Below are 21,252 nucleotides of genomic sequence, written 5' to 3' on the forward strand. Positions count from 1 at the left end.
AGCAGTCAAGTGCTTTAAGCATCTATCTATATATATATATGTATATGTTATGTATGAAGTTTATTTTCTACAACAATATCATGGTTTAAGTATTTTTTGGCAACATGCTTTTTTCACTTATAAAATATCACGAGCATCTTAACAATACCAGTCTCTAAATCTACCTAATTTTTTCTTAATAAATGCAGACCTCTCTACTATGCATGTTTCATAATTATTTTCTAACCATTCTCCTATTTGTGGCCATCTGTATTCCTGTATTTTGGAGAATGTTGTGAGAGATTTCTCTAGGGTAGATTCCCAGAAATCGGGTAGCTGGATCAGAAGGTATGGATATATTAATTGTTGATGGATGTTGTTAAAATGCCCTCCAAAATAGATTACAATGACTTTTTGTTTTATTTAGGTAACTTTATCTTGCAAGCAAGAATGTTACTTAAAATTACTTCTTTCCTCCTCTGGTAATTATAAAATATGAAATATTTATATCTTTCTTTTAGGAATGATAGATTTGGCTTATTGTGCTAATCTCTACAGAGACTTGAAGAAAGGTCTTGAAGGACTTGTACTTGAAAGCCTTCTTCACCTAGTCTACCTAACAACTCCCTATGATGCAGTTTTCCAGCGTGACCCAGATTGGATGATATACTTCAGGCAGGTAAGAACACATTATAAGAAGATTCTTCAGATGATATGATTTTTGTTAACTGGTAAATTTTTTTGTTTTGCTCTGATAAAATATACTTGAGCTTGAGTCTTTTGTCTTTCAGTTTTTAAAAATGGTAATATGGGCACCCAAATTAAAAAAAAAAAACCCTCACCCGTCAAGTTGATTACAACTCATAGCGACCCCTCCTTGCATTTCTGAGGCGGTATCTCTACGGAAGTAGATTGCCCCATCTTCACTCCAAGGAGTGGTTGGTGGGTTTGAATCGCCAGCCTTCTGATTAGCAGTCAAATGCCTTAGGCACTGTGCCACCAGCATTTTTAATTTGTTTTCCTTACATATTACTTTTGTTTTAAATTTAAACATGTTGTTGTTGTTGTTGTTATGTGCCATCGTGTCAGACCTGACTCATAGCGACCCCTCCTTGAGTTTCTGAGGTGATATCACTATGGAAGTACATTGCCCAACTTTCCTTCCAAGGAGTGGCTGGTGGGTTTGAACCACCAACCTTCTGGTTAGCAGTCAAGTGCCTTAGGCACTACACTACCAGAGCACCCTCATACAAAAATTTTTTAAAGCATACAGAAAATTAAAAAAAATTACTGTTCCTTTCTCCCAACAGTTAGTATTATGATTTGATAGCTACTGAATTTTATAATACCTAGAATATAAAGAAAACAATGAAAGTTGTCTCTGACAATCAAGAGTTTACACAAAAGCTTTGTCAGAGCCAAGCATGATGATACACCAAATCCAGTGATGTTAATACCAAGAGGAAGTATTTATTTTATAGTCAGTAGCAAGGTGGAATTGTCCTACCTGCATAAAACCAAGTGGTAGAGTGCAGATTATTATGATATTACTATGAGCAGGCTAGATGCATAAATACTTACTAGTAAGAAGCAGTAACTGCTTTTAATCCAGGAAATTTATTTTCTTTTTAATGTCATTTTTATAAGTAATGATCATATAGCTTTTAAAAGGTACCATTGTTGTTGTTATGTGTCGTCGAGTTGGACCTGACTCATGGCAACCCCTTCTTGGGTTTCCAAGGCAGTATCACTACGGAAGTAGATTGCCCCATCTTCCTTCCAAGGAGTGGCTGGTGGGTTTGAACTGCCAGCCTCCTGGTTAGCAGTCAAGTGCCTTAAGCGCTATGCTACCAGGGCTCCCGTTAAGAGGTACTACATAATACGGTTATTGTTAAAATCTTTCCCTCTTTTCCCTTCCCCAGCCCTATCTGTAGTAAACATAACCACAAACTCCACGGAAACCAGTACTTGTGGCCATTTCTTTAAGTAATTCTGCTACTGTATATTTTAATATTTTTTTAAACTTGCATCATTTGTAAATAAAATTTATGTTTTTCTTCATATTTTTTAAAAATCATAAAAATATAACAAAATAAATTTGATTCAAATGACAGATTTTTAAAAGTTATAATTTTATTTTTTCCATGTGTTTATTCTTTTCCTGTGTAGTTCAGCCAACTTAGTCCAGCAGAACAAAAAGTAGCTGCTCTTGTTGGAGTCTCTGAAAGCTATATTGGAAAGAAAGCATCAGGTCAAGCAATCAAGAAGGTATCATAATCTTTTACTTTGTCCTTCCTAAATAGTGAGCTAAATAGCAGCAGGGTCCCCCATGGTAGACAGGATTCAGCAGAGCTTCCAGACTAAGAAAGATAGGACCATCCAATTCTGAAAGAATTGGCCAATGAAAACCTTTTGGATAGCAGTAAAATGTTGTTTGATATATTACTGGAAAACTATATGAATAGCAGTGAAACATTGTCTGATATAGTGCTGGAAGATGGGCTCCTCAGTTCAGAAGGCACTCAAAATATGACTGGGGAAGAGCTATCTCCTCAAAGTAGACTCCACCTTAATGACATGGCTAGAGTAAAGCTTTCGGGACTTCATTGTTCTTCTTCAAAATGAGGACAAACAACTGTAACTATTCATTAATAATTGGAACATGGAATGTATGAAGTATGATTCTGGGAAACTGGAACTTGTAAAAAATGAAATGGGATGCATAAAGATTAATATCCTAATCATTAGTGAGCTGAAATGGCTGGTCTTGGCCATTTTGAATCAGACAATCGTATGGTCTACTATGCTGGGAATGACAGATTGAAGAGGAATGGCATCATATTCATTGTCAAAAAGAACATTTCAGGATCTACCCTGAAGTGCAGTGCTGTTGTGATAGATTAATATCCATAAGCCTACAAGGAAGACAAGTTAATACTACTGTTATTCAAATTTATACCACTACTAAAGCCATAAAAAGTCTATGGACAAAATATTGAATGATGCAGGAAGCATCAAAAGAAGATGGAAGGAACACACAGTCACTGTACCAAAAATAACTGGTCGATCTTCATCCATTTCAGAAGGTAGCATATGATCAAGAACCAATGGTATTGAAGGAAGAAGTCAGAGCTGCACTGAAGGAAGTGGTGAAAACAAAGCTCCAGCAATTGATGGAGTACCCATTGAGATGTTTCAACAAATGGATGCCCTGCTGGAGGTGCACTCACTCAGCTATGCCAAAAGATTTGGAAGACAACTACCTGGCCAACTGACTGGAAGAGATCCATATCTGTACCCAATCCAAAGAAAGGCGATCCCACACAGTGTGAAAATTATCAAACAATATCAATATCGCACGCAAGTAAAATTTTACTGAAAATAATTCAAAAATGGTTGCAGCAGTATATTGACAGAGAACTTTCAGACACACAAGCTGGATTTTGAAGGTGATGTTGAGCTGAAAGCAAAGAATACCAGAAAGATGTTTACTTGTGTATTATTGACTATGCAAAAGCATTTGATTGTGTGGATCATAACAAATTGTGGATAACATTGAGAAGAATGGGAATTCCAGAACACTTAATTATACTCATGAGGAATTGGTACATAGACCAGGAGGCTGTCATTCAAACAGAACAAGGGGACTGTGTTAGACTGGGTTCTCTAAAGAAGCAAAACCAGTAAAGCTTTTAGAGAGAGAGAGAAAGAAATTTATCTTAGGAAAATGGCTCACTCATTTATAGAAGCTGGCAAGTCCCAAGTTCTTGAATCAAACATTAAGCTGGAGGCTTTTCCTGCAGCTGTAGGGGCTGATGAGCTAAAGGTTGGCAGGCAGTATACTGGCTGTTGACTCCAATGAATGATGAATCCAAGATCTCCAGGCCAAATGGTGGATTATTCACTCCCAATCCACAGAAGAATGTCTCTTTTCCCAGGATGTCCATAAATATACTGGAAGCATGCCACACTCCTAGGGAAACTCCCTTTTAGTGGATTGGCTGCTCAAAACATATACATCTCATCCCATCATGGGAACAACCCATATCACAATTGCTTAAACCACACAGAATTGTGGTCCAGCCAAGTTGACACACAGATCCAACTATCACAGGGACACTGCATGGTTTAAAATCAAGAAGGGAGTTCATCAGGATTGTATCCTTTCACCATATATGGTGGTTAAGTTTGTGTGTCAACTTGGCTAGGCCTGGTTGAGTGGCTGGGCAGCTAGCTTCATGTAGTATTCCCCACGATGAAGCCAGTAATCAACTCCATGGTGGAATCTACTGTGAGGAGCTGAGTAGCTGCCTTTGGATATGTGGTCTGCTTCCCGTATATAAGAAACAGCTTTGGGAATGGTCTGTAGCTTATGGCATCCTTGAACCCTGCATGTAGCCATGTCACTGTTCAGCAGCCTGTCATGCTCTGCCAACCCTGGGACTTTCAGTGGACTTGAATTAATGGCCTGCCATGTGGTTTGGTAACATTGGGACTGTGCCTTTTTACTTGTCATCCTTGGGCTTGTCAGCCTTAGCAGCCAGTAGCTGTCTGAGTGAAAAAAAAGTCTCTAGCTTCAGTGGGCCGGAAGCAGAAGCCAAACCTGAAACCCAAGGTTGAGGAGCTTTCAATTAGCCCCTAGAGCCTGGCACTTTGAACTAGGACTTAAAGCCTCCTGAACTGTAAAAGAATAAACTCCTGTTTGTTAAAGCCACCCCATTTGTGGTATATTTCTGTCAGAGTGGCACTAGGTAACCAGAACACCATACTTACTCAATCTATATGCTGAGCATATAATCCAAGAAGCTGGACTATATGAAGAAGAACATGGCATCAGGATTGGAGGAAGAATCATTAACAACCTGTGATACGCTGGCAACACAACTTTGCTTGCTGAGAGTGAGGATGGCATGAAGCACTTACTGATGAAGATTGAAGAATACAGTCTGCAGTATGGATTACATCTCAAAATAAAGAAAACAAAAATCTTCACAACTGCACCAATAAGCACCATCACAATAAATGGAGAAAAGATTGAAGTTGTTAAAGACTTCACATTGCTTGGTTCTACAATGGACACCAATGGAAGCAGCAGTCAGGACATCAGATGACGTATAGCACTGGGAAAATCGACTGGAAAGGACCTCTTTAAAGTGCTCAAGAGCAAAGATGTCTCCTTGAGGACTAAGGTGTGTCTGACACAAGCCATGGTATTTTCACTCGCCTCATATGCACGTGAGAGCTGGACAATGAATAAGGAAGACTGAAGAATAGTTGGTGCTTTTGAGTTGTGGTGATGGTGAAGAATGCTGAAAGTACCATGGACTGCTAAAAGAACTGAGAAATCTGTCCTGGAGGAAGTGTAGTCAGAAATGTTCCTTGGAAACAAGAATGGCCAGACATTGTCTTACATATTTTGGTAATGTTGTCAGAAGGGGCCATTCACTGAAGAAGGATGTCATGCTTGGTAAGGTCGAGGGTCGACAAAAGAAGGGAACGCCCTTAGTGAGGTGGATTGACATGGTGGCTGCGACAGTGGGCTCAAGTATAGCAAGGATCATGAAGCTGGCGCGGGACCAGGCGGTGTTTCGTTCTGCTGTGCATAGGGTCACTATGAGTTGGAGACGACGCAGTAGCATCTGATAACAACAACTAAAGCCAAAGATGAAGAAATTGAAGACTTTTACTAAATTCTGTAGTCTGAAATTGACCAAACAAGCAATCAAGATGTATTGATAGTTACTGGGGACTGGAATGCAAAAGTTGGAAACAAAGACACATCCTTAGTTGGAAAATATGGCATTGCATGATGTCAGAGACCGCATGGCAGAATTTTCAAAACTAACACCTTATTCATTGTAAATACCTTTTCAACAACGTAAATGACAGCTACGTACTTTGACCTCACCAGATGGACTACACAGGAATCAAATTGACTACATCTGTGGAAAAAGGTGATGGCAAAGCTCAATATCATCAGTCAGAAGAAGGCCAGGAGCTGACTGTGAAACAGATCATCAATTGCTCATATACAGTTTAAAGTTGAAGCTAAAGAAAATTAAAACAAGTCCATGAAAGCCAAAATATGACCTTGATAGTATCCCACCTGAATTTAGAGACCATCTGAAGAAAAAGATTTGATGCGTTGAACACCAATGATTGAAGACCAGACAAGCTGTGGAATGACATCAAGAATATCACATATGAAGAAAGGAAAAGGTCATTAAACAGGCAGGGAAAGAAGAAAAAACCAAAATGGATGTCAGAAGAGACTCTGCAACTTACTCTTGAAAGGAGAGCAGCTAAAGAGAATAGAAGAAATGATGAAATAAAAGAGGTAAATAGAAGATTTCAAAGGGCGGCTCAAGAAGGCACAGTGAAGTATTATAATGAAATGTGCAAAGACCTAGAGTCAGAAAACCAAAAGGGAAGAACATGCTCAGCATTTCTCAAACTGAGAGAACTGAAGAAAAAACTCAAGCCTCAAGTTGTGATATTGAAGGATTCTATGGGCAAGATGGGAGCTCTGGTAGCATAGTGGCTAAGACACTTGCCTGCTAACCAGATGGCTGGCGGTTCAAACCCACCAGCCACTCCTCGGAAGGAAGGTTGGGCAATCCTACTTCCGTAGTGATACTGCGTCGGAAACCCAAGGAGGGGTCGCTATGAGTTGGGTTTGACTCGACGGCACATAACAACAACAACAACATGGGCAAGATAATGAATGCAACAGGAAGAATTGAAAGAAGATGGAAGGAATATACAGAGTCTGTAACAGATTTGATTGATGTTCAACAATTTCAGCAGGTAGCATTTGATCAGGAGCCCATGGTATTGAAGTAAGAAGTCTAAGCTGCACTGAAGGAACTGGCAAAAAAACAAGGCTTCAGGAATTGACAGAATGACCATTGAGATGTTTCAGCAAACGGATACAGTGCTGGAGGCACCCACACAGTTATGTCAGAAAATTTGGAAGACCTATCCATCTGACTAGAAGAGATCCATATTTGTGCCCATTGCAAGGAAAGATGATCCACCAGAATGTGGAAATTATTGAATCATATCATTAATATCACACACAAGTAGAATTTTGCTGAAGATAATTCAAAAAATGGTTGCAACAGTGTATTATATTGACAAGGAACTGCCAGAAATTCAAGCCAGATTCAGAAGAGGGCATTGCTGATATCAGTTGGATCTTGGCTGAACACAAAGAATTCCAGAAAGATATTTACCTGTGTTTTATTGGACTATGCAAAGGCATTTGACTCTTTGGATCATAACAGATTATGGATGATATTGTGAAGAATGGGATTCCAGAACACTTAATTGTGCTCATGAGGAACCTGTACATAGACCAAGAGGCAGTCATTTGAACAAAACAAGGGAATACTGCATGGTTTAAAATCAGGAAAGGTATGTGTCAGGGTTCTATTCTTTTCATCATACTTATTCAATCTATATGCTGAGCAAATAATCTGAGAAGCTGGACTGTATGAAGAAGAACGTGGCATTTACTGGAGGAAGATTCATTAATGACCTGTGATATGCAGATGACACAACCTTGCTTACTGAAAGTGAAGCACTTACTGATAAAGATCAAAGCATATAGTCTTAAGTATGGATTACATCTCAATGTAACAAAAACAAAAATCCTCATAGCTGGACTAGTAAGCAACATAACGATAAATGGAAAAAAAGATTGGAGTTGTCAACAATTTTATATTACTTGGATCCACAGTCAATGCCCAAGGAAGCATCAGTCAAGAGATCAGATGATGTATTGCATATCTGAAAAAGACCTCTTTTAGTGTTAAAGAGCAATGATGACATTTTGAAGACTAAGGTACACCTAACTCAAGCCATTTTCGATTGCTTCATATGCATGTGAAAGCTGGACATTGAATAAGGAAGACTGAAGAAAAATTGATGCAATTGAACTGTGATGTTGGCAAAGAATATTGAATCTACCATGGACTGCTAAAAGAATGAACAAATCTGTCTTGGAGGAAATACAGCCAGGGTGCTCTTTAGAAGCAAGAATGGTCTGACATTGTCTCTCATATTTTGATCATGTTGTCAGAAGGGACCATTCCCTGAAGAAGGGTATCATGTTTGGTAAAGTAGAGGGTCAGTGAAAAAGGGAAGACCCTGAACAAATGGACTGATACAGTGGCTGCAATGATTGGCTTAAGCTTGGCAATAATTGTGAGAATGGTACAGGACCAGTGTTTTATTCTGTTGTACATTGGTTTGCTATGAGTCTCAGCCAACTCAATGATCCTTAACAACACTTAGGGCTTACATTATAAAATATTTCTAAAATGTTTTTATTTTATTATATAATCATGAATTGAGTTTAACTTAAGCGGTAAAATAATATTTTCCAGAAACTTTCCATTAGACATTCTATTTGATGCCAGGAATTCTAAGATAGGACCTAAATAAATAAGTAAATAAAAGCCAATCCCACTGCCATCAAGTTGATCTCAACTCATAGTGACCCTATGGGACAGAGTAGAACTGCCCCACAGAATTTCCAACATTGTAAATCTTTGTAGAAAAAGATTGCCTCCTCTTTCTCCCACAGAGCAGCTGATGGATTTGAACCATCAACCTTTTGGTTAGTAGCTGAATGTTTTAACCACTGTGCCACCAGAGCTCCTTAAGGTAGCACCAAACCAAAACCAAACTCATTGCCGTTGAGTTGATTTGACTCACAGCAACCCCTCCTGGGGTTCCGAGGCAGTATCACTACAGAAGTAGATTGCCCAGTCTTCCTTCCAAGGAGTGGCTGATGGGTTTGAACCACCAGCCTTATGGTTAGCAGTCAAATGCCTTAGGCACTACACCACCAGAGCTCCCTAAGTTAAGGCAGAGTTCTTTTATTCCTCAAAAGACTTTCAATCTAGCACTTCAAATACAAAAAGCATTTTAGAAGATTGAAGTGGATAAACTGACGAATCTTTGGTGTAATATATTACAGTCACTGTGCATTAAATAAGTAATACATAGATTTAATTTAAGAGAAGTGGAAAACTCCTATACTAAGTGTATCTTTAAATTTCTTAATATTTTCTCCATCATTATACACTTTTTTTCATTTTTAATTTTCTTTGGAAATTCAGTCTTCATTGAAACCTAATATTTCATCTACCATTTCCCCCTTGTCTTAAATTTACATAGATAATACCTGTTTTCATTTTGAGAACTAGATGATCGTGTTTAGTATTTACATTTTATTTAAATGGTGCAACTGTCCCGTGTATTCTTGAATCATAAAATTGTAAAGATCTGTATAATGCAATTTTTAGATTGGGTGTTTCACTGTTTTTTTCCCCCTCAAAAATGACTATCTACACCTTCAAAATATTGAACAAAAGTATTTCTTAAAGCAAACTTTTAATATCAAATTCTAAAATATAAAATGAAAACAAAATCATGTTAGTTTGGAATTCAGCCTAAATAATATACATATGTAAAATCTTACTAAGAATAATACAGAATTTAATCCAGAATTTTTTTTACTACATTTAATGTAATATAGTCAATAAATGTTTGTTAAATTGATAATTCAATATTTTAAATAGTATGAGTATGAATTTATTTTTATTACAAATGGATTAATTGCTAGTTTAATATTTTGAAAGTATTCTTTTAGGACACTAGAGAATATTTAATATGATTTTTCAACATTTAAAAAGACCTTTTTTTTAAAACCAGGCTTCCTTGTCTGATAGAGCCTGGTGAAACCCCTGAGACTATGGCCCCTAGTAGCCCTTCAGGTCTGGAATTGAACTCACTCCTGTGGCTTCCAGCCAAATAAAAGACTGGCATATGAGCTGAATATTTACTTCAGGTAGATACACTCCTTGGAGAGATCAATCATGGGAGAACAGAAAGACAGTGTATGCACAGGGAGACTGCTTTGGGGGCAGGAGTGCATGTGAGGGAAGGACACAGGGAAGAGTAACTATGGGAAGGAAATGGGAGGGGAGCTGTTACATTGTGGAAAATTGCATTTATGAGACAAAATGTGTATGAACTACTGTATGGAAAATGAAATTGCTCTGTAAACTTTCACCCAAATCACAATAAAAAATTTTTCTTAAAAAAGACCTTTTTTAAAAATAATTTTTACAAAGATCTAGTTTAATGTTTTGAAAATATTTTTTTAAGGACACCAGACAATGTTTACTTAACACTTGATTTTTTCCACATTTAAAAAGACCTTTTTAAAAAATAATTTTTGCAAAATATCTGGAAATCGACATAATGTGTTTTATTTTGCAATATAATATGACTGTGTCATTTTTCTTGGCTTAGAAAATACATTGTAAGCAAAGTCTACGTGATCCCAATTTATAGTTAATAATGTAGATATAGTGGAATTGGGAAATTTAATAGCCAACTTTTCCTACATGTTATTCAACTATTATGCTTTTTCAGCTTTAAAATGCTTTTAAAAGGGTGATCCTGTTATCAACATACAGAATCTATAATTCACACATCGTTCAATATGTTGCCCTAAATTCTCGTCCCCAAAATCCTTTTACTGTAGAAGAACGTAAATTTCATAACTACTTTTTCTCTTTCAAATTCATCCTTTTTTTCCTCTGCTTTTAAGTGTAACTTACTCATTTCTAAGTTAGTGTGATATAAGTCACAAAATACACAAAGAATAGTCACTAGACACCACAGGTCAGGCATTACAAAGAATAGAAATCATCATCTACAGAAGATAGCTCTTTCAATGTCTTAACTTTGGGAACATTAATTATTTGTCATAAACCAAAAAAATCCTTCCACTGAGTCAATTCCAAGTCATAGCGACCCCTATTAATTTTCCAAGGCTGTAAATCATCACAGAAATAGACTGCCTCATCTTCCTTCCACAGAGAAGCTGGTGGGTTTGAACTGCCAACCTTGGGGTTAGCAGCCAAATGCCTTAACTACTATGCCACCCAAGCTCCTTAATTATTTGTCATGGCCATATGGAAATATTTACTCTTAGTTTACAATATAGATAAGCTTACTAACATGTTTATTTGAATAAATGCATTTGTCTAATTTATAGCCACAGTCACACATATGCAACCTATAAATGCCACAGTAAATACAAAGATCTACCCAGCTGCCTCCCTAGAGAAAGGAGTTTAATTTAAACTAGAAACAATTTGGCCATCACAATTTGATATGTCTCCTTTTTATACTTAGAAAAATGACAATCAACTTGAATTAATCCAAATATATTAGAAATTTATTTTTGTAGAACCATTCTGTCTTTGCTACCCTGTAACCCTGGTGGCTCAGTGATTAAGTATTCAGCTACTAGCTGAAAGGTGGGAAGTTCAAACCCACCAGGCGTTCCATGGGAGAAAGATGTGGCAGTTTGCTTCTGTAGAGATTACAGCCTTGGAAACCCTATGAGGCAGTTCTCCTCTGTCCTATAGCATCACTCTGAGTTGAAATCATCTCAACAGCATTGGGCTCTTGGTTTTTTAGCACAGTTTCATTCACTTTACCTTTTTTCCAATTTGAATTTAACCTACATTTTTAACAGGTTCAATGCAGAAATTTATTTGATTTATATCTTTCTAGAAGGTGGACAAGGACATTGTCAACCGACTATACCTGTCTTTTATTCTTTATAACTTGCTCAAAGAGACTAACATTTGGAGTGTGTCTGAAAAATTTAATATGCCACGAGGATATATACAAAACCTTCTCACCGGAGCTGCTTCATTCTCATCTTGTGTGTTACATTTCTGTGAGGTAATTCTAGCAAATAGATAATATGTACTTTGTGTATCTTCTTGCTTTAAGTGTTACTAAACTCATGAGCCAATTTGTTCTCTTTGTTGACTTGTTTTGATCTTACAAAGCACTCAAAATTTATTTTAAAAATACATCATTGGTTTTATCTGCTTACAAAAGTGTGTATATATATATATATATATATATACACACACACACACACACACACACACACACACATACACAAACACAACAAACTCACTGCCGTCGAGTTGATTCCAACCCTTTGGGTTTCCAAGATAGTAAATCTTTACGGAAGTAGATTGCCCAGCCTTCCTTCCAAGGAGGAATTGGTGGCTTTGAACTACCAGCCTTCTGCTTAACAGTCAGATGCTATAGGCACTATGTCACCAGAGCTCCTATATATATGTGTGTGTGTACCTTTTTTTTACAGTAAAGATGCAAAAACTAATGAACCGACTGAAATATATAATGAACAAATAAATAGAAAGCATCTAGTTATCCCTACCCTTAGAACCACTGTTCATAGTTCCAGATATTTGGAATTAATTCTTTAAGACGTCTCTCCAATGATGGAGAGTCTGTGTGTTTTTCTCATAAGTGATATAAAGTGTTTGGTTAGTATATTACCAATATCCAGCAGCTACCATGTGACCACTTTGTACTGTCTTCTCTTGATTACCACTGTACTTACCATCTTTGTCTCTTATGTCATGTTACTATTTTGAGTTTCGACATCAGATGTTTATTTTGTAAAACAACTCAAGAAGAAAACTTTCTTCTGGCCATATGTATTAGACATGAATTTGTTTGTTAGAAGACTTCACTAAAAGAAGCTTTCAAAACTGCCTTAAGTAATACAGCAAAGCTTGCTAGAATTTTCTCCCAGATAATTTTTTAGTGAGTTTATAATGTAAGCCAGTTTTGCTGCATTTGAAACCCATTTCTTCTTTTTAAGTAGCAAAATAATCCTTTCTATATGTGTAGATTTTTTCCATCTTTTTAATTAAATAATGTATTGAACATCATCTTGCATTTCATTCTTGCCACATTTAATATTTTATCTTCAAAATAAATTCTCAGAAATGGGAATTGTGATCAGTCATTTTAGAAAGAAAAACTTTATTCATTTACTCTCTCCTGAATGGATATATAACTCTTCTTCTTGAATTATTTTTTAATTTTTTAGTTTTTTTCCTTATCCTACAACCAATTCATCAAATGCCTTAGAATCTCACCTGTGTTTACTCACAATAATTTATGAGTAAATTGGAATTTACTCCATGGTTTGGAATCATGGTTTAACCAAACTTTCAGAACTCATGTCCTCACTGAGCCCCATTCCACACAAATAAAAGTTTGAAATAACTTATCAAATTTAAATTTTGTGCATTTCTATAGGAGCTGGAGGAGTTTTGGGTATATAGAGCTCTTTTGGTAGAACTCACCAAGAAGCTGACTTACTGTGTAAAGGCAGAGCTAATCCCTCTCATGGAAGTGACCGGCGTTTTGGAGGTCAGTATCTTCCTAGTTTCCCAATTGAGATTATTTCAACTAAGAAAATAAGGTTTGCTGTTTGGTGAAACCTTACCACAGAACATATAATAGCAAAAGCCTTGTTTCTAACTTATCACAAGAGTCTTTGTTTGTTTGTTTGTTTGTTTTTAAATAATAAATTACTGCTATGGCCTTCCAAAATTCCTCTTGTTAATTTGGAAATAGTCCTGGTGAGAAATCAGAATTGGGGAAAAAAAAAATAGTAGGGATGAGGCAGCTATGCCCAAGTATGTTTTTGCTACCACTTCTCATCAGCATCTCTTTCTTCTTCCACTCCAATAAAGAGTTAACCCTTCATTTTGGACCCAATGCTTGTATAAGGTAATAGTGATTTGATGGCAATGAGGGTCATTGACATTTTCAACCAACCTTCAGTTTCTCTTTTCTATTATTCAGTTCTTAAATCATGAGAATAATTCTGCAATTATAAAAACAACTACAATTAGTTGTAGAATAAGGAAAAAGAAAAACAAACAGTGGACCCCTGAGGTGATAGTGAGGCCATTTTAAGAACACTGGACTAGGACATTTTGCTTAGGAATCTGAGTTATGCTATTAACCTAAGTGCTTTCATGGGTTTCTCATTCCTAATTGCAGCACACACTAGTTGGCTTACTGTTCATGGCGACCCCTTTTTGGGTTTCTAAGGCAGTATCACTATGGAAGTAGATTGGCCAACCTTCCAAGGAGTGGCTGTTGGTTTTGAACTGCCAGCCTTCTGGTTAGCAGTCAAATGCATTAGGGACTGTACTACCAGAGCTCTGCACTACTCAGATTGGAACCACCCAAAAATTCCTCAGAGTTCTCATGTGTTATCTCCTCATTTTTACTTTATTATAGTAGTTTATTACTATCTCCTGCTTGTGAATTTTTTTTCCTTTGAGTAAGACATTTTATTTTTTTCATCATCCCAAATTGTGATCTTACTGACTTTTTAACACTTTCAGGGTCGAGCTAAACAATTATACAATGCTGGCTACAAAAGTCTGATACACTTAGCTAATGCAAATCCTGAGGTGCTGATAAAAACAATTGATCATTTATCAAGACGCCAGGCCAAGCAGATTGTTTCATCAGCAAAGGTAAGGAAACAAATAATTTTTTAACCTTTGTGATATTTTACTATTATCGCCTTATACTTCAGACATAAAAAACATTTAACATTGCATAAGTTTATTTCTATAGACACAAAAGTATATACCACAATATGTGGATTTAAAAAATGATGCATCTGTTGTGAAAGAAGTCTTACTAAAAAGAGAAAAATAACCTTCTTAAAAATAAAGACAATTCAAGGATTCTTTAGTACAAAAAAAAAAAAAACTCACTGCCATCAAGTCAATTCTAACTCATAGCGACCCCCTTTGGGTTTCCAAGGTGGTAAATCTTTACAGAAGTAGATTTTCCATCTTCCTTCTGCAGAGTAGCTGGTAGGTTTGAGCTGCCAACCTTCTGGTTAGCAATCAAATGCTTTAGGCACTACACCACCAGAGCTTCTTTGTTAGTACAAAGGAAATCAATGAATTCTTGAATTCTCCCTCATGACACCTCTTCACAAAAGTCCTTTCCTCAGAATACCAACAGCTGGTCTTCCCACCTTTGATCATCTTCATTGACAAAGAGCTTACTACCTCAGAAATTAGGTTATTCTATTTATGGACACTTTTATTGTTCTGTTGTTCAGTGCTAGTTCTGACTCATAGCAGTAGTACAACAGAACTGAAACACTGCCTAGTCCTGTGCCATCCTCATAATCATTGCTGTATTTGAATCCATTATTGCAGCCACTGTATGAATCCATCTCATTGAGGGTCTTCCTCTTCCTAGCTGACGCTCTATTTTACCATGCATACTGTCTTTCCCTGGGAACTGGTCCCTCCTGATAACACATCTAAAGTACGTGCAATGAAGTCTCTCTTTCATCGTTTCTAAGGAGCATTCTGGTGTACTTCTTCCAAGACACATTTCCTAATGAAGTAAGAGGAAACTGGGGAAATGTGGTGCGCTGGAAGACAAGTGAAGAAGGTATTTCAGGGCCCTTCATGATCTGGCTGGAATCTCCCACTCATCTGTGCCAAGAAAGTTGGAAGACAGCTACCTAGCCGGCTGACTGAAAGAAATCCGTATTTGTGCCCATTCCAAAGTAAGATGATCCAGCAGAATGTGGAAATTATCAATTTCATTAATACCTCACACAAGTAAAATTTTGCTGAACATAATTCTAAAACATTTGCAGCAGTACATCAACAGGGACTTGCTAGAAATTCAAGCTGGATTCAGGAGAGGATGTAGAATGAGAAATACCACTGCTGATGTCAAATAGATGTTGGTTGAAAGCAGAGAATACCAAAAAGATGTTTACGTGTATTTTATTGACTATGCAAAGGCATCAGGCTGCTTAGATCATAACAAATCATTGATAACATTGTGAAGAATGGCAATTCCAGAACACATAATTATGCTCATACAGAACCTGTACATAAATCAAAAGGCAGTTGTTCAAACAGAACAAGGGTATACCAACCAACCGAAACCAAACTTGCTGCTGTTGAGTTGACTCCAACTCATAGCAACCCCATGGGACAGAGTAGAACTGTTCCATAGCGTTTTAGAGGCTATAAATCCTTACGGAAACACACTGCCACATCTTTCTCCCACAAAGCAGCTGGTGGGTTCAAACCATAGACCTTTTAATTAGCAGCTGAATGCTTTAACCACTGTACCACTGGAACTCTTATGAGAATTCTGTGTGTTTTAAAATCAGCAAAGATGTGTGTCAGGGTTGTATCCTTTCACCATACTTATTCAATCTGTATGCTAATTAAATAATCCAAAAAGCTGGACTATGTGAAGAAGAACGTGGCATTAGAATTGGAGGAAAACTCATTAACAAGTTGTGATATGCAGATGACACAACCTTGCTTGCTGAAAGCAAAGAAGACTTGAAGCACTTACTGATGAAGATCAAAGACTACAGCCTGCAGTATGGATTACACCTCAACATAAAGAAAGCAAAAATCCTCTCAACTGGACCAATAAGCAATATTGTGATAAACAGAGAAAAGATCGAAGTTGTGAAGGATTTCATTTTACTTGGATCCGTAATTAGCACGTATGGAAGTAGCAGTCAAGAAATAAATGACATATTGCATTGGGAAAATCCACTGCAAAAGACCATTTAAAGTGTTAAAAAGCAAAAATGACTGAGGTGTGCCTGACCCAAGCCGTGGATTTCAGTCGCCTCATTAGCACACAAAAACTGAATGATGAATGAGGAAGACCAAGAAGAATTGGTGCCTTTGAATTATGGTGTTGGGGAAGATTGTTGAATATACCCTGGACTGCCAGGAGAATGAACAAATCTACTTGGGAGAAGTACAGACAGAATGCTCCTTAGAAGTGAGGATGGCAAGACTTTATTTTATGTTCTTTGGACGTGTTATCATTCCCTGAGGAAGGACATCATGCTTGGTAGAATAGAGGGTCAGCAAAAAAAGGAAGGCCCTCAATGAGATGGATTGACCCAGTGGCTACAACAATATGCTGAAATGTAGCAACAATTGTGAGAATGGTGCAGGACCAGACAACGTTTCATTCTGTTGTACATGAAGTAGCTATCAGTCAGAATGAACTGGACAGCACCTAACAATAACAACAATGTTATTACTTATTTTGGTGCTCAAGTGGTTTCTGATTTGGCCAGTGGGAGCCCCTGCAAGCAAGATTCTATATGTTTTTTACCTGTCTCCATCATTTTTTGAGCACTTTCTTATTTTCTATCTGCATCTGTCATGGTCCAATTACAAGATGGAAACCACACAGTAATTTGAATTAAGTTTAAAATAAATAATTATTAACTAGTAGTAGAGGTTGGCTTTTGCTAAAAAGGCAAGGAGGCCACATCTCCTGACCTCCTTTAACCCCACAAGAGGAAGACAGAGTCTATCAGTAACCCAAGGCCTATTCCTGCAAGGCCAGACATGCTGCCACCCTCCAGCCCTTTCACCAACTGTTCTTCCCAAAGCACCCACCAGCTCTCTCCTAGGTTTGATAATTCGCTGCAGTGGTCACATAGAACTCACAGATTATGGGGTTTATTAGGGAAGCACCAGCCTACAATTCAAGTTCAGGAAAAATGCTCAGTCTTTCTCCCAGCCCTCTGTCCCTCAGCCAACAGTCTCTCACAATCTCTCTCTCAGCAGTGCATGTCCCTCAGTATCTCACTCAGCAATACATGTCGCTTGCATCTCTTTCCCAGCAGTGCGTGTCTCTCAGGAGCACGTGTCTCTTTCAGCAGCACGCCTTCCTCAACCAGCAGTCAGAGAAACCTCTGCCTCTAGAAGGCCTCCTTTTGAGCCTGGCAGAGTGGCCAAACTAGCTAATCATAGTATCAGAATTCTAAGCACCTGAGAGAGAGCAACCTTCCCAGAACATTGTTTAGTGCCATGCCCAACAGAAATACCCCAGGTGGATACTTTTATAATCAGGAGCTCCTCAGTTGCTCACAGCAAATTCCACCACGGAGTTTACAAAGACTTATGGCTAGAAAAGCAACACTAAGTAATTTACTACACTGCACTTTTAAGGAGTAAGTAGAACTTTATGTAAGAAGGAGTAAATTTGAGAGAGGGTTCACCCCTACCCCACACTGTTCCCTAAGGATAGGATTCAAACAACACTGGAGAGGATATGGCTGTGGTTCACTGGATGGCAAAAAAGTTCACTGAGGTGCTACAGCCAAGGTTGGAAAGTAGGAAACTACTCACTGGGGTGCCAACAAAACTTCTGAGAAACTTCCCAGAGTGTGCTGTTGAACTTGTTGGGAAGCCAGCTCAAATAGTCATAGAACTTGCCAGGAAGCTGTTTCCAAGGGGAACTGGAATGAGCCATTTTTGGGTGTCTGGCATAGCAGATAAGCACTACAGGAGCAATAAGGAAAAGAGCCACACCAGAACTAGAAAGAATAACCCCTTCCTAGAGGAAGCTCTAGTATCTCAAGAAGGATAATGAACGATAGATTTGGAGCTGAGAGGTAATACATTAATAACTGGCACTCTGACACAGTAAGATATTGTAGATTCAACTTGTATTTTCGTTGCCTTCACCATGGTATCAAATAATTTTTCCAAAGAGCTCTAGTTCCTTTTACTGAAAATGGTATTTGAAAATCAAGTTTTTGGAGCTAGATGTGCTCATTGTTAGAGGCGTTGTTTCTAGTTCCTCTCAGCAGACAGAGACTACAGATAGTTATATATATATATATATATATATATCTATGTTTATGTGCTTAGGAGCTCTGGTGGAATAGTGCCTAAGACATTTGACTGCTAATCAGAAGGTTGGAGGTTCAAACCCACCAGCCTCTCCGCAGAAGGAAGACTGGGCAATCTGCTTCTGTAAAGATTTATCACTGCAGAAACCCAAAGGGGGCCACTATGAGTTGGAATCGACTCGATGGTAGTGAGTTTGGTTTTTGGGTTTTTTTTTTTTTTTTTTATGTGTAGATATATCAAAGGTCATGAGCTCATACTGATAACTCTAATTATAATTTTTCTACTTATATATAGTTGCGTAACAAAGTTTTGCCCCCATAATTTAGTGGTTTAAAACAACCATTTTATTTTACCCTTTTTTTAGATTAGGAATTCTACAAGGGTTCAGCCTAAGTGGTATTCACTTGGTGTCTCTAGTCATCTAAAGACTCAACTGGTCAGCTGGTCTGGATGTTTAAGATGGCTTACTCTCATGGCTGGCAGTTAATAATTGGATGTTATCTGGACCTGTTAACTGGAGCAACTACATAGGACTTTTCTGTGTGTCTTGGGTATCTCATGGCATAGCAGCTGGGTTCTGAGAGGGAGTGTTCAGAGAATGAACATTTCAAGAGACCAAGGGAGAAGTTAAATGGTTTTTCTTTCCACTGTTGGTTACTAGAAGGTCAAGACCAGCCTACAGCTGGACCAGTAAGCAGTATCATGATAAATAGAGGAAAGATTGAAGTTGTCAAACATTTCATGTTACTTTGTTCCACAGTCAACGCCAATGGAAGCAGCAGTCAGGAAATTAGATGTCATATTGCACTGGGCACATGTGCTGCAAAAGACCCCTTTAAAGTACTGAAGAGCAAAGATGTCTCTTTGAAGACTAATGTGTGCCTAATCCAACCCATGGTGTTTTGAATCACCTCATATGCATGTGAAAGCTGGAGAATGAATTGTTGTTGTTGTTATGTGCTGTCAAGTCAGACCGACTCATAGTGACCCCTCCTTGGGTTTCCAAGGCAGTGTCATTACAGAAGTAGATTGCCCAACCTTCCTTCCGAGGAGTAGCCTTCTGGTTAGCAGTCAAAGTGCCTTAGGCACTATGCTGTCAGAGCTCCAAGGAAGACCAAAGAGTAGATGCTTTTGAGTTGGGGTGTTGGCGAAGAATACTAAAAGTACCATGGACTGCCAAAAGAACTAACAAATCTGCCCTGGAAGAAGTGCAGCTGGAATGCTCCTTGGAAGCAAGAATGACCAGACTTCGTCTTACCTGCTTTGGTCATGTTGTCAGAAAGGATCATTCCCTGGAGAAGGATATCATGCTTGGTAAAGTGAAGGGTCAGCAAAAAAGGAGAAGGCCCTCAACAAAATGGATTGACACAGTGGCTGCAACAATGGACTCAGGTATAGCAGGGATTGTGAGGCTGGCACAGGACCAGGCAGTGTTTCATTCTGTTGTACATAGGGTTGCTATGAGTCGGAGCCGATTTGATAGCACCTAACAGCATGTAGCTTGAGTTTTTGATAGCATGATTGCTAGCATCTGAGAGGAAGCATTCAGAAAGCAGTCTTTCTAAGAAACCAAGGCAGAAACTGCAAAGCTTTTTTGACCAAGTACTGAACTCACGTGGTGTCATTTCCACAGCATTTGTTACTGGTTAGGAGTGAATCACCGAGACCAGCACAGGTGCAAGTGGAGAGTCATCAGTGGGAGGAATGTCAAAGAATTTCCAATCATCTGTAATTCGCCATACTAATCCCACACTATTGGATTTGTTATAGTTTCCCCCTTTTCCATATTTTCACTTCCTTTCTCCAGCAGTGAAAAACCTGGCTCATATTTTAATCAAAATTTATCTGTTTTTCTCAGTCCTAGAATACACAAAATAAATTAAAATTGATAAATTATACCATTGCAAAAAGCAGACTTACTAACTAGAGTTCAGTTTTTACTTACAGCTCATTTTGCCTTCAGAGATAAAATTAAAATGATATGTTAAAATATTACTTTTTTTTCTTTCCAATGTGGTTATGTTACTCATTTGAAACACAGATTCTGTTTCTATTCCACTTTAATTCCTCTCTTTTCATCCTTATGGCTGCTGCTGCTGCTTTTTTTTTTTTTTTTTTTTTTGAGTATGTAAAAACTTAAACTCTTTATCTTTAAATACAAACGGTTTTACTAGGCTATGTCTTCACCTTCTGTTATTTTGGAATTCTTGAAGTTTCATTTTAAGCAGCAGTTCTGTTCCATTCTTTATTTTTCTTTAGGGCCTCCATCTTTGTCCATCTTCCATTTCTATCTCTCTGACCCTTTTTATTTCTTTCCTTATCTTATTGTCATTCTCTTTATTGTTTTCCTGCTCTTCTTCAGTGAACCTAATTAAGTTTTTACTTAAATTGATACTTCCTTGGTCACTAGTTACTTAGTTTTTATTTTTGATATGATTTTGCCTTTTCTTCTATACTTTTGCTGAGCTCAATCAAATTTTATTTCATTTTTTCCTGTTTTTGGTTAATTTCTCTTCTAGTTTTGGGAATTTTTATTCAAGATGTATTGTTCATCTATATATACATGACTATATATATATATATATATATATATATATATATATATTACAGATTTTTCTGCTTCATAGTTTGCTTTTAGGGAGAGATTTTTCTTTTTTTTTTACTA

The 21,252-nt window shown here is 37.6% G+C and overlaps 1 protein-coding gene across 1 annotated transcript in view; it reads left to right on the forward strand.

Annotated features, from left to right (window-relative positions):
* HELQ (helicase, POLQ like) overlaps nt 1-21,252 on the forward strand; it is a 64,083-nt gene that overhangs the window by 39,516 nt on the left and 3,315 nt on the right. The window contains exons 13-17 of the mRNA XM_042781788.1: nt 501-658; nt 2,149-2,247; nt 11,581-11,754; nt 13,159-13,272; nt 14,262-14,396. Of these exons, the coding sequence (XP_042637722.1) occupies nt 501-658; nt 2,149-2,247; nt 11,581-11,754; nt 13,159-13,272; nt 14,262-14,396 (680 nt within the window). The remainder of the gene's footprint in view (nt 1-500; nt 659-2,148; nt 2,248-11,580; nt 11,755-13,158; nt 13,273-14,261; nt 14,397-21,252) is intronic.

This window comes from Orycteropus afer, unplaced genomic scaffold (genome assembly GCF_000298275.1).
Source record: "Orycteropus afer afer isolate SDZICR_OR568_19922 unplaced genomic scaffold, OryAfe1.0 scaffold00172, whole genome shotgun sequence".
NCBI lineage: Eukaryota > Metazoa > Chordata > Mammalia > Tubulidentata > Orycteropodidae > Orycteropus > Orycteropus afer.